General features: G+C 45.7%; 2 protein-coding genes across 4 annotated transcripts; both read left to right on the top strand.

The window, feature by feature from the left end:
• Window positions 1-515: 515 nt before the first annotated feature.
• On the top strand, window positions 516-4,430 carry LOC125332198 (arylamine N-acetyltransferase, pineal gland isozyme NAT-3). The gene is made up of 2 exons (XM_048316891.1): window positions 516-604; window positions 2,449-4,430. Exon 2 carries the CDS (start codon window positions 2,456-2,458, stop codon window positions 3,326-3,328), a length of 873 nt encoding a protein of 290 aa, XP_048172848.1. The 5' UTR covers window positions 516-604; window positions 2,449-2,455; the 3' UTR covers window positions 3,329-4,430.
• Window positions 520-11,057, top strand: LOC125332197 (arylamine N-acetyltransferase, liver isozyme-like). 3 transcript variants are annotated; one of them, XM_048316888.1, is made up of 2 exons: window positions 520-604; window positions 9,111-11,057. In XM_048316888.1, exon 2 carries the CDS (start codon window positions 9,116-9,118, stop codon window positions 10,004-10,006), a length of 891 nt encoding a protein of 296 aa, XP_048172845.1. In that variant the 5' UTR covers window positions 520-604; window positions 9,111-9,115; the 3' UTR covers window positions 10,007-11,057. The 3 variants fall into 3 exon arrangements, with proteins under 3 accessions (XP_048172845.1, XP_048172846.1, XP_048172847.1); XM_048316889.1 differs by lacking the exon at window positions 520-604 and adding an exon at window positions 5,131-6,323; XM_048316890.1 differs by lacking the exon at window positions 520-604 and adding an exon at window positions 6,345-8,739.
• The last annotated feature ends 1,859 nt before the right edge of the window (window positions 11,058-12,916 follow it).

The raw sequence follows: 12,916 nt of genomic DNA, 5'->3' as shown, positions 1-12,916 counted from the left end.
ATCACAGAGAGCAAAGGCAGCACTGAGGCTCCTGTGCTGCAGACTGGGGTAAGCAGGTTGCAGGTGCAGGTTACTGTGCTAAAATCTTGCTGTTTTTCAGAAAGAGTGCAAAACCCTTCTCAGACTGAATGCACACAAGCTTTCCTTCCCCACGTTTCCAAACAAATAGTAATCTAATGGCTGGGAGAAAAAAAAAACTACATCACCCCGGTGCATCCAGCAAACTACTGAAACAAAAACCCTTCTGGTGACAGCCTGAGCAGGCACCTGCAGGCAGCATCAAACAAGTGAAAACGTGAAGCAGCCTCTGCTCTAACAACAGCCCGGTTTACACTGCTGCTGGCTTTGCTGGCTCATTCCAGCTCTCACGCTCCACCCTTTGGTTTGTTTTTTTTGTTTCCTTTTTTTTTTTCAGCTCTTGCAATCTGACAGAGGCGGGTGAGAAAGCAAGTTGAAGGAAAGGACATTGCCCAGAAGAGCAGCTGGAGAGCAGTCCTCAAGCCCTGTCTGTGCTAAGTAGAGGACAGCCAGCCACGCCACTTGCTTTAGCCTAGAACCACCCCCAAGCCCCGGAGGTACACTGGCACTTGCACTGATTTTCCAGGTAAGCCTTTTTCTTAACCCCCGGCTCTTGGTAGCTGAGTGCTCTCTAAGCAGGAAGTTAAATCTGTCTGGAGACAAACAGCAGAAATGGTGCAAGGGCAGAGCAGGGAGTGCTCAGCTGCTCAGTGTGGTAGATATGCTGGTTTATTTACTCAGTTGTGAGCCTCAAGCAACTCAAGCATTTCTGCCATCTGCCTCATTTCAGCAACCCCATTAAAACAGCCCTGTAAACACCCTCCAGAGATGGACAGACAGACAAACCCCACACTAACATTTTCCCTGTAAGTAAAAAGTTACTGCACATGTTCTGCTTGCTGTGGTGGAGGGAAAGGAAGGGAGAAAAAGGGAAAAACAGCTCATTGCTGGTGATGCTGGTTTAAAATTCACATGGCAAGAACTAAGCTTGTGCCAAGTTTTCAGAAACGAATAGAGTTGTAGTTCCAGGAAAATCCTGGGAACAGCCAAAAGTTGAACAAATAATCTCCTGACTCTGATGCTCTTAACCCCATCATGGATCACTCAGGCCTGCTTGGATGTTGAGACATGGTGGTGGCCACGATGCAATCAATAGTTAGAGTTCTGTAAAGCTTCTATCCTAAAGGTCATGTGGGGACCCAAACCATGGCACCCTCTGCTTCTGCCAGGATATTACACCAAATGGAAATTTTTCATTTTCATTGTTTTGTTTATGTACTGAAAGTACCTTTCCAAAATTCCCATACTATTTTGGGTATGCCATTTTTCATCAGATTGGGAATATAATCCTGCTGGAACAGTTGGATATTTTCCCTTTGATTTTACTTTGGGAGTTGTATACAGGAACAGAAAGCATTTTTGGACCTTTTTGGGTCGAAAATCTGAACAACACTGCTCCATATTTACAGATGTCTGAAATTTAGCAGTGCCTGGGGAGAAATACCAAAAGTCCTTGGCTCCATTAAAATCCCATTCCTTCTGTCGAGGGCTGTGAGGGCTCGAGCTGCTTTCCATCCCCGTGTTTGTGAAACAGCCTTGCCCTCTGCCGTCCCAGAGGAGGGCAATGCCTGCTCCCTTACCCATGGGCAGCCACCCACCAGTGGGAAGACCACGAGCAGAAGGAGCAACTGCATCCCAAAAAATGATCTCAGAAAATGTGACGCCCTTGAACCTTGTCGTTCAGGCCCAAACCTTGGTTTCCTCCTGTTGCTGTGATAGGGCTGTGATTAGCTAAACTGTGCTGTGGGGAGGCAGCTCACAGTGGGTGCAGTAAAAAGCCTCCCACAGCTTTTTCTGCCCTAAAAAAACCTTCTGCACTCCAGGTCACGTCTGCTATCTCCGGCATGGAGAGCAGGAGCAGGTGAGACCAGCTTGTGCCAGGCTGCCTAAACAAATGAAATACCATGGCAGGACAGATTTACTTCAGATTTAGTTGCAGAGGAGGCTCTGGATCACTCTGCAAGAGTGGGAGGGTTTGTTTTCTGCTTTTGCTTTGCTGAGTCAAACCACGAGCAAAGCAGTTCAGATCTGGAGAGTCTCAGTTCCTATAATTTCTAGCAGAGAAACATCGCTGCTACTGCTTTTGTTCCTTCCTACAGAGATTTGTAGCTTTGCTGGGCAGGAACTCTGCTGAAATGTGCTTAGCACAGCTGGAGCCTCTCGTCACAGCTGTAAAAGAGGCAAATAAAAATAACATTTGTGCTCATCAGCAGCGTCCCATTGGCTTCTCTCAGCACTATTACTCAGCTGCCTTTGATACAGACATTAGTCAAATCCTGCTCCTCTTCCGAGCGCCCCGTTATAAGGGACGGGGAAGAGCCTTCCACCACTTCTGACATAGCCAATTATTTTTTCCCACCCTTCTCTCAGAGGCAGCATGGACATCCAGGAGTATTTTGCCAGAATTTCTTACCGGGGCTCCCACAATAAGCCAGACCTGGCTACCATGTCAGATATATTCCAGCACCACATCCAAGCTGTCCCTTTTGAAAACCTCAGCATCCACTGTGGGGAAAGCATTGAGCTGGACCTGGAAGCAACCTACAACAAGATAGTGAGGAAGAAACGTGGGGGCTGGTGCATGGAAAACAACTACCTTCTATCTTGGGTCCTGAAAACTCTTGGCTATGACGTCACCCTTCTGGGAGCAAAAGTTTATGTCCCAGAGCTCGACGCCTATCCAGATGAGATCGACCATCTGCTGCTACAAGTGGAGCTTGATGGCAAATCCTACATTGTGGATGGGGGGTTTGGGATGGCCTACCAGCTATGGCAGCCAATGGAGCTGATTTCGGGGACAGATCAGCCGCAGACTCCCGGGGTCTTTCGTTTCCAGGAGGAGAGCGGGACCTGGTACCTGGAGAAGGTCAAAAGGAAGCAGTGCGTTCTCAATCAAAGCACCTCCACTCCCCACAATGTGGAAAATGAAGTTTGCCGTCGGGTTTATCTCTTTACCCTTCAGCCACGAGACATTGAGGAGTTCAGGGGCTGCAATGCCCACCTGCAGACAGCACCTGACTCGCTCTTTGTGACCAAGTCCATCTGCAGCCTGCAGACTGCTGACGGCATCCGGGCACTGGTGGGGTGGAAACTCACAGAGATAAAGTACAATTATAGGGACAATATGGATCTTGTAGAAATCAGAATCATTGCAGATGAAGAAATGGAGAAAACACTGAAGGAGAAATTCAATATAACACTAGACAAGAAATTTGTACCCGTCAATACAAGCAGGTTGTCTCTGTTCTAACTCACTGCCTGAATTACAATTCAATTCAGTGGCATTACAGGCAACTCTTCCCTCTCTGTCTGACAAGCATCTAAAGGTTAATCTTTCTCCTTCCATCTACACCAGTGAAAGGCAGAACATACTAGCACGAACCTGGAAAAGAAATGGATTTTCACAACTATTCCTGCATCTCTTTTTGGTTTGGGTACAAATAATTTCTGCCCAGCTCAATCAAATCATTGCCCTTCTGTTTGTGCTTAGCAGGAAGCAGACTCTGCCCATTCCCTACTCCTTTCATCTCTTAAAAGCTTTTCTAAACACACCCAGTGGAGCTGGGCAGAATGATGGAGCGGTATGTCTTTGTCTTTATTACCTGGTGCTGCCACCTGGGGAAAATCATACCTGCTTCTTAAATGAATACTATATTATTTTGGGAATTTAATAGCCAAAACCACAAAGACATCCTGTGCTGAGTTTCTCCAGTTAAGCCATAAGCCTGTTCTTTTTGCTCTCACATCCACAACACCCTCTCATGTGGCAGTCAGGCCATCCCACACCTGTGTGAATTCACCATGTGAGTACTTGAGGACAGGCTATTTACGACCTAGAACTGATGATAAAAAACGTTAGTGACAACTCTGTGTTGTTTCAGGCTTTGCACAGCTCCTGTTCTCTCAGTGACAGAACCAAAGAGCAGTATTTCTTTGAACTGAAAGCATCTCCTGAGCATTTTGTTTGCTCGCACTCAGCAGCAGACTGCTGGGAATACATGTTCCTCTCATCAGACTCTACTCCGGGTGTTATTGCACATTAATTATTATGGCTGAACCCAAACACATGCATAGAATTATTTTTCTGAAACGTATCTCTTCTACTGAGGATGTGTTTGCAGTGATACTAATTATATTGATATAAGGAGAAACGATGAATCTTAATCACATACCTAACGGCTAAGATTTCTAGTAGGAGAAATTACTCAAATGTGACCACTTTTCCCTTTGAGAAGATGCTTGTTGTTCCTTTATGTACAAATCTTGGAAGCATTACAACTATGCACTTATAATTAAGCAAATTATATAAGTGAATTACAATTAAATAAAAAAAAAAAATCAAGCATTGTGAACTAGAATTATTCAGATTTTTTCCCCCCCCAATTACAGCATGTATTCCCAAACTAAAAAAAATGTCATTAATCACTGAAGTCATCCTGATTATTTGTATGTGCTAATATTTTCCAGCTAAGGCTTTTAAAAACACAATAACTCCCTGAACCTTTTTCACTTGTTATGCAGTATGTGCAGCTTTCTAAAACTAGCAATTTAGATTTAATAAAAACTGCTGCTATTCTGCATATTCAAAATGTATTTCATAGAGACACAGCAAGCTCCTGAAACCCATGTCTTCCTAGAGTCAAATTCACCCACATGTGCTTGGCTGCAGGTGTGCAGTAGTCCCTTTTAGCACATGAGGCTCTCCATCCTAAGAGAAATGAAATGTGGTTGTAAAAGAAAGAGGGGCTTCTTATGGTGAGGACCAGCAGCTTGCAACACAGATGGTCAGAAGAAATTGTCTCAGGATATGGCTTGTTTATGATCTGTGTTTTTCTGTGGTCCCCACATTAGTGGGAGAGCTAAAGGAGCTAAACTCAGTGGGACAGCAGGGACAAAGCACTGAGATGCAGATAAAAGTCCAGGCAGGTCTTGCAAAGCGGTGGGGCAGGAGAAGATCCATGCAGAGCCAAGAATCCCCATCTTTTGAGGGAACAAACATAGGAAACACCTAAAAAGGGCTGTGCCCACTCATCTCTCCCTGTGCCAGGGTGTTCCTTGCACTTTGTGCTGTTCCATAGGCTCAGGGGGTACAGAACTATAAAATCACAGACCTTTGAGACCAGAGTAGGGTGTTACATCCCTTGCCCCTGAGATCCAGCGTGTGGAGGGCAGGAACAGGGAAAGCCACTTTTCTTTCTGCTGACTCAACTCCCGGAGCGTGTGCCTGGCACTGCCCGGGTGCTGCTCCTCCACGGCACAGCTCAGCACTCCTGCCTCTTGCCCTGCTCACCCACAGTGTATTTATTGCTGAGCAATACAATGAAACTTGCTGTTGGAAGTGGAAAAAACAAACAAACAAAAAAAACCCCAGAGGCTTTTCATCTCAGATTGCAGTAGTTTGTTTATTCCTTATCGCTAACTTTGGAGGCAAATCCTTAAAGGCACAGCAGGCTCAGGGAGCTCAGAGTTCTTAGGGAGCAGCATATTCCCTGCTGAAGGACAGGGCTTCTCTTCGAACCCAGGGGAATTTAGACAACTATGTGACTTGGCAAATCGACCTTGTTGCTTTGCAGGAGCTGGTGTCAGCCACGAGGAATAGATCAGTGTGGTGTGATTAATTCAACAGTTGCCATCCCCACCAATAAATCAGTGACTTCCTGCCCTGTATTACTCTCTGTCTATGATAAGCCACTTCCTGCAGGGATCCAGACCATATCAATGTCAACAATGTAAAATCTGCATCAAAATTTGCATGATTGCTTTGCTGCTTTAGCATGGGAGCACCTACCAAGGTGCCCCAGAGACTGAAGCCCCTGGGTGACCTGCAGGGTTGAGAATGGGTTTATAGGTTATAACCACTTACAAAAGTTGCTCACGATACCCACGCTTTGCACTCCTGGAGGGCTTCAGTTCCCATTCAGTAACGTGGAAAGTTAATATCTCCTCAATATTGTAATCAGTCTGGGGACTGGACCATTTTCATGCTCTCCGTACAGCACCTGACACAATGACAGGGCTTTCCACACATATGCCAACACAAATAAACCAATAAAACCGTCAGAATATAAACTACTGTAAAAGAATAAACTCTCTCCCCTCCTTGGCTGCTCTGCTGGAGGATAAGGCTGTCCCTGACAGGCAGTAAAGGCAGCCTGGACCTTTAAGAGCAGCAGTTCCCAGTGCAGCTCTTCCCTGTGAACTTTGGAACACGCCAGGGTGGAAAGCCTGAGCTGACTGCCTGCAAGGTAAGCGCTGCATGCCTGATCTTCATCCTGTAGCTTTGCATCAGCCCCTTTGGAAAGCCCATCCCCTTGAGTCTGCATACCCTGTGCACAGTGCTGCAGGCGTATTAGCAAAGCACAAACTACAGGAACCCCAGGGCTGATGGGGAGTGTTGCACTGCAAGGGTGTTTTCCAAGTGCAACATTGAGTGTTTGAGAATTAAACTGACCTTTTTATGCTGAGCCATGGTGTACGAAAAACGCAGCAACTGATTCACACTGTACCTTAGAATCAAACAAATAATACAGGCATGTGCAAGAGGATCCAGCCTTGGGAGTCCCTCATGATTTTAGCAGAGAAGAACTGATCCTAGTGTTCAGCCTAATTACAAAAGGACTCAGCGCTCCTGAGGGACGTGTGCAGACAGGCAGAACTAACATCTGAATCTCACTACCCACGAAGCTGCAGGAACGCTGAGCAAAGCTGCTGCAGGGGCAGAAGTAAACAAGGCTGAGATCCGGACTGAGGCTCGGGATATTTGGCAACTCAGTTTTGGAACGCAAACTGTCCCCCAGGAGAGGGCTTGCTCACTGCTGCAGCCTCGTCTCTCACACAGCAGGAGTGGCTGTGCCAAGGAAAAAATCTGCCTCCAGGAAGGCGAGGGAGTAAACGCTGATTTATGTGGATGCTCCCTAATGTCAATGATGTTGTAGTGCAGCTTTATTACGCTTAAAGCTCTTTAAGTATTCATTGAGATCAGAGCACATTTTGTCAGCCACTGCAAGGCTGTCTCTGAAGCAGACTTTAAATTGATAAGGCCAGAGAAGGGGCAGCTGGGGAAATTGAGGCACAGGCAGGGAATTTCTCCAACTGCTTTCCCAGTGTGTTTTCCTGAAGCCTCATTGCCAGCACCCCATGGGGGCTCTCCATGGGGAGGTTGCTTGTGGCTGGATGAGGGGAGCTGGTTTTATCCTGCCCTTTCCCCATATGATGGGACACCCAGACACAGGAGATGAGTTACAGGGAGGGCATCAGGTCTTCTGCTGCTGGCCCAGGGCAGGGACTGATCTGGTTTTGCTTGAAGGCAAATTCCAAGCGTATCAGACCCACCAGGCTGATGGACTCCTCTGGACTCCTGCTGGTCACAGAGGTTCAGCTCGACACCCTCATAGGGAAAAGATGTTTCTATCTTCCTATGCAAAATTGCTGAAAGTGGGAATAGAAAGAAAAATGAGGCAGAGGACCATAGGATGAGCCTGCCAGTGAACACGTGCACTGTGTGTTGGGAAGGAAATGGCTTTCTACAAGTGTTTCCAAGGAGATCCTACCAGAGATGAGTGCCCTTGTCCTAAAAAAGGGATGGAAAAAACTGTAAAACGCAGTATCAAAGAGACATTACTGTTTTTTCATGTAGCCTCTTTGGGTCCTTTTGAAGTGAAAATGTTTATTTCTAATTCCCTTACTGGGATAATCCTCTATTCTATCATATTTTCCTGTGGGTTTGCATTAGCCAGTCTGAATGTTGGTACCAGTGCAGATGAGGAGCAAGACAACCAAGTCATGTGAGTTGTGCTGCTGGCATCAAGACTGGGGTTAAAGTCTAGAGATTAGGCCATTGGATGTGCTCAGCTGCTGGGGTGGGGGTACTTCCATCTATGGATTTGAGGTGGGACTTTCACAAGCTTCTGGCATGGACATGGGGTCAAACTGCTGGGGAGAGCAGTTGGACCAAACCTGAGAATATTCAGTGGAAGGGAGTTTCTCCCATCTCATCCACATCAAAGGATTTTTGGAAAATCCTCCCAGGGAACATTCAACCATTTGCAGGAAGCAAGAAATCCTCAGACTTGTTGGAAATTAACACAGCCCTTAACAGATTGTGAATTGTTCTGAACAACAAATATCCTTGCATGGAAAAAAGCTGAATTAAATCTAAACTAAAGACAAAAGAAATCCTTGCAGAGGCCAGATGAGTCACTGGATTAGAAGTCTTACAGGGAACCTTTTGTATCCAGGCCACACAACCAGCGCCAGTGCCAGTGTCTTTCTGCTAATGAAAGGAAAGGGGATCAGAGATACAAAGACACTAAATATTTCCAATAAATTGAGCTGAAACTAAAGCCTTTAGTTCATAAAAGATGGTCAAAGAAACCAAAAGATTATGAGTATGCCTTGTATGTACTTTTAGATTGATTCCTTTGACCCTTAGGTTAGAAAAATTAAAGTTCCTTCCTTTCACAGCCAAAGCCTTGTCTAAACTCCCCAGGGAAATTTAAGAGATTAAGAAAACAACTACCTACTTCACATGGAAACCTGTCTGAAAAGGTGACACACTGAGATGTTAATCACAGTTAACTGAATCCATGAATGCAAAACCTTCCAGTTAAATTACCTGTGGGATAGAGAAAGAATTGCTTACCTGGTACAGTAAAAGAAACAGTAAGAACTTTCTGTGACTTTTATGCCGGTATGGTGTGGCAGCTTTTTTGCAAACCTGTTGTTTCTTGATTTTAGAAAACTTTTGTCATGTGGGATCCTCCTCTGTGGTCAGAGATGCTGTTATGGCATGTGCTGTGTCTTCCCATGGGAAAGACATCCACCTGGTTTGAAGGCAGCCCCTGAGAGAGGGAAAGCATTATTTCCACCTGCTCCTGTCCTTGTCTTTTTTAAAGAAATACTTAAAATTCCTTTAGATCCTCATTAAAATGGCCCAGACTACATTTGCAGGCTGGTTAACCTGTGCTACAGAAACAGGAGTGAACCCCTTGACAGCCACACAGCAGTAACTGGCTACTTTTCTGCTCACACAGGCAAAATGAACATTCAGGAGTATTTTGGAAGAATATCTTACAAGCAGCCCCATAAGGATGCAGACTTGCAAACCCTGACAGCCATTTTCCAGCATCACATCCAGACCATTCCTTTTGAGAACCTCAGCATGCATTGCGGGGAGGCCATCAAACTGGATTTGCAATCTACTTACAATAAGATTGTGAGAAAGAAGCGTGGTGGGTGGTGCCTGGAAATCAACCACCTCCTGTTTTGGGCCTTGCAAGAATTAGGGTATGACGTGTGTATTCTTGGTGCACACAGCTATGAACCAGCAGAGAATGGATACACTGCTGAGATGAACCATATCCTCCTGAAGGTGGTGATCAAGGGCGATTCCTACATAGTAGATGCTGGGTTTGGGGGTGCCTACCAGATGTGGCAGCCACTGATGCTGATTTCTGGGAAGGACCAACCCCAGGTCCCTGGCATTTTCCGCCTCATGGAAGACAATGGCACCTGGTACTTTGAGAAAGTCAAAAGGAAGCATTACATTCCTGAGCGAGGTGATACTGACTTCCCTGATACTCCAGAACTGGGGAATATCAGAAAAATATATAGATTTACTCTTGAGCCAAGACACATAGATGACTTCCAAGAGCTAAACACATACCTCCAAGTGTCTCCGGACAACATACTTCGGAAGAAGTCAATCTGCACTCTCCAGACCACCAATGGGCTTCTTGCCTTAGTTGGATGGACCTTGACTGAGATGAAGTACAACTACATGGAGGACATGGACCTGGTGAACATCACAACCCTTACAGATGAAGAGGTTGAGAAGACACTGAAAGAAAAATTCAAGACAGTACTGGAGAACAAGCTTGTACCAGTAAATGTTCGTGGCTTGCCACCCAATCTAGTGGATAAGATCTAACTGTAACACTGTGCTGGATGGATCTTTAAATAGCCAACAGGAAAGTTCTAAAATTAAAATTAATTACATTAATTAATTAATTAATTAATTTTTAACTTGAGCTAGTCACAAACCTTGGTAAATTCAAGTACATTGCTAATTAACTGCATATATTGATTGCATATTTTTTATTAAACTTCTCCTTCTTTAGAAACCAAGACATCTTACTAGCTCTGTTTTGCTCATATGCAAATTGCTTTTTGACTCCTTAACTTTTTGCTCACCTTCTCAAGAAGTCATTTTATTGCACATATATTTTGTGGCAAATGAGACCAAAATGATGCAGAAGGAGAGGTTGTGTTACCATTTAACACGAATGACCTCTAACCTTTTTTGATATTATTTCCAATCTCCTCAGTGACTTTTACAAATTATTCACTTCCCTTAACAGTCTTAAAGTTGAGCTGAATAGGCTTTTAAAGACTTTGTAGAAAAAAGAAAGGTTAAGACTTTCTCAAAACAAGCCACCATTAGGTGCTGATTAGCTTATGAAAAGTTGAAAGACTCAAGTCCTGTTCCCTTTTCAGAAATTGGCTTATCCAAGGGTGCCTAAAACGTCCCAAAATCTCTCTAATTTTGAGTACCCACTTTTTCTGAGTCTGATTTATCTGTGTCTTTGAATTCAAAATAAAATCCACAGAAGATGAGATAATTCAATGGTTTCTAAAAATCAGGGATTTGGTATCAAAACTGGAAAACAAAAGTTTGATCAACCTTTGCAAACTATAATCTAAACTTTTGGGACCAAGGCTTCACGTGATATCAAGAGGACATGACAGTATTATAGATAAAACTCTTCATACTTATTACAAGCAGCATTCTGCAGAAAAGCAACTTTAAAAAGTGATATTTTGAAAGCAAAAGAAAACCCTGGGAGGTGAGCACATGCCACCAGTGTAGTTTCACAGCAGGATATCTGTTGGGGCCCTGCCCCCCCGCCATGGGGTCCTGGGAGAGGGGCCCTGGGGGGGGGGTGGGGGGGAGACACGGGGTTTCCCTAGCCCCTGGTCAGCCTCATTCCATGTTCCCCTGCGCACGCAAGGACCCTCGGGTCCCGTGATTGCCTCAGTTCCTCGTCAGAGCCCGGCCATGCGGCTGGAGAAATAAACATCTCTGAAACATCTACCAAGAATCAGTCCATATGTATTTCTTTTCCACGGGCCTTGTTGTCTGATACGCGTGTTGCAGTATCCGTACTGTAACAAATGGTGGGGAATGCGGGCAAGACACCAATCCCTAAGGACAGAAAATTCGTGAGTAAAAACCACTCTAGATCTCTCTCTTCTTGCCTTGGTTTGGATATTCTCTCTGGACTATGGAAGAATCATGGGAAATGTGGCTCTCTGAGTCGCAGAAAGAAATATATCTAGAAGTTAAAGGAATCCTTGAACAACAAAACAAGAAAGTATTTGTTTCAGGAGATTTAGAACATTTTTTAACTGACTTTTCAAAAATTGCTTTTATATTTCTCGAGACTTACTTTTTGATATTAATCCTCCTGGAATTACTGGAATTAATCACGGGTGTTTTTGACACAAAATCTGGGATGAGATAAGGGGTCAAACAAAACATGCACTAGTGATAGAACCTCTCCGTGCATTTCTTGTAATCAGCGAAGCTCTTGAGGAGCATTTGTATGGTCCCATTACCCCTAGAGCAGAGGATGGCCATAATCCCATGGCTGAGACTGCGCGGCAGCCATCCCAGGAGCGCGTGACTGCAGCCATGCTGGCAGAGGTGACTGTGATGGAACCGCCCGGCCCCCTCGGGAGCGCGCGCCTTATCGCAGACCCCATCCCTGTCTCGGGGTCCCCGGCCGCTTGACCACGAGTGAGGGAGCGACGCCACAGGCGCTGTGGGTGCCGTGGGCCACGAGCAGCCAGGAACCGGGCACCGGCGTGGAAGCCCGCTCTGAGCATACGGGTCAGAGAGCCCTGTGGAGGGAGAAGCAGTGGTTTCCACAGCGACACGAGAAGCCGCGCAGCGCAGCACCGAGCCAGAACGGGGCCGCACTCAAAGCAGCGTGGAGTTTGCGGAGCGGAACCACTCACAGGGTGCGGGGCCGGCGGCGATGGCAGCGCGGGGCCGCGCAGAGCCCGGACACGCGCCGGAGCAGCGCCGCTCGGAGGGTGCGGAGCAGCCGCAACGCGGGGGCCCGGCCATCGGAGTTGGTGAGGTGGCGGCCACGCGGGACAAGCAGCCACAACAAACACGCAAGCACGTGATAGGAGAAGTTGTAGCAACGAAAATCACAGGAACTGTGAAATGGTACAATGTAAAAAACAACTATGGATTTATAACATGAGATGATACAGGGGAATTTATTCATCCATAGAACTGCCATTAAAAGGAATAACCCTAAAAATTACCTGCAAAGTGTAAGAGATGGGGAAGTTGTACAATTTGATATTGTGCAAGGAAAGAAGGGTTTTCAAGCAGCGAATGTTACTGGGCCTGGAGGTATTCCAGTCAAAGGCAGCCGTTATGCACAAAATTATAAACAATATCCATCCCAGCAACTTCCCTACCCACAACCTACTTTCCCCTTTTACCCCTATACCCAATATGAACCCTTTCCTAAGTTTACCCTATCCCCAGTTTATTCCTAATCCGTTTTTCACCCCATGGCTTCCCTATACAATTCCCTTTCCCTACAATTCCTCTCCGATGCCGAGGGGGGGATGAAAAGGGGGAGGGAAGAAATTAAACCCTCTCCTGCCTCAGTTTCCCCACAAAGCATGCCCGGAGAGTCCTGTCTCCCTTCTGTCAACCTTAAGATGTTCCAGAGAATCTGTTTGGACATTTAAAGACTCAGGAGGGTGGCTTGTTTTGTTTTAAAACTGTTCTTGTTATGTTTATCCAGTTGTTTTC

Source organism: Corvus hawaiiensis, chromosome 12 (assembly GCF_020740725.1).
Source record: "Corvus hawaiiensis isolate bCorHaw1 chromosome 12, bCorHaw1.pri.cur, whole genome shotgun sequence".
NCBI lineage: Eukaryota > Metazoa > Chordata > Aves > Passeriformes > Corvidae > Corvus > Corvus hawaiiensis.
Note: the sequence above shows the minus strand (reverse complement) of the source record. Positions and strands in the feature narration are given on the sequence as shown.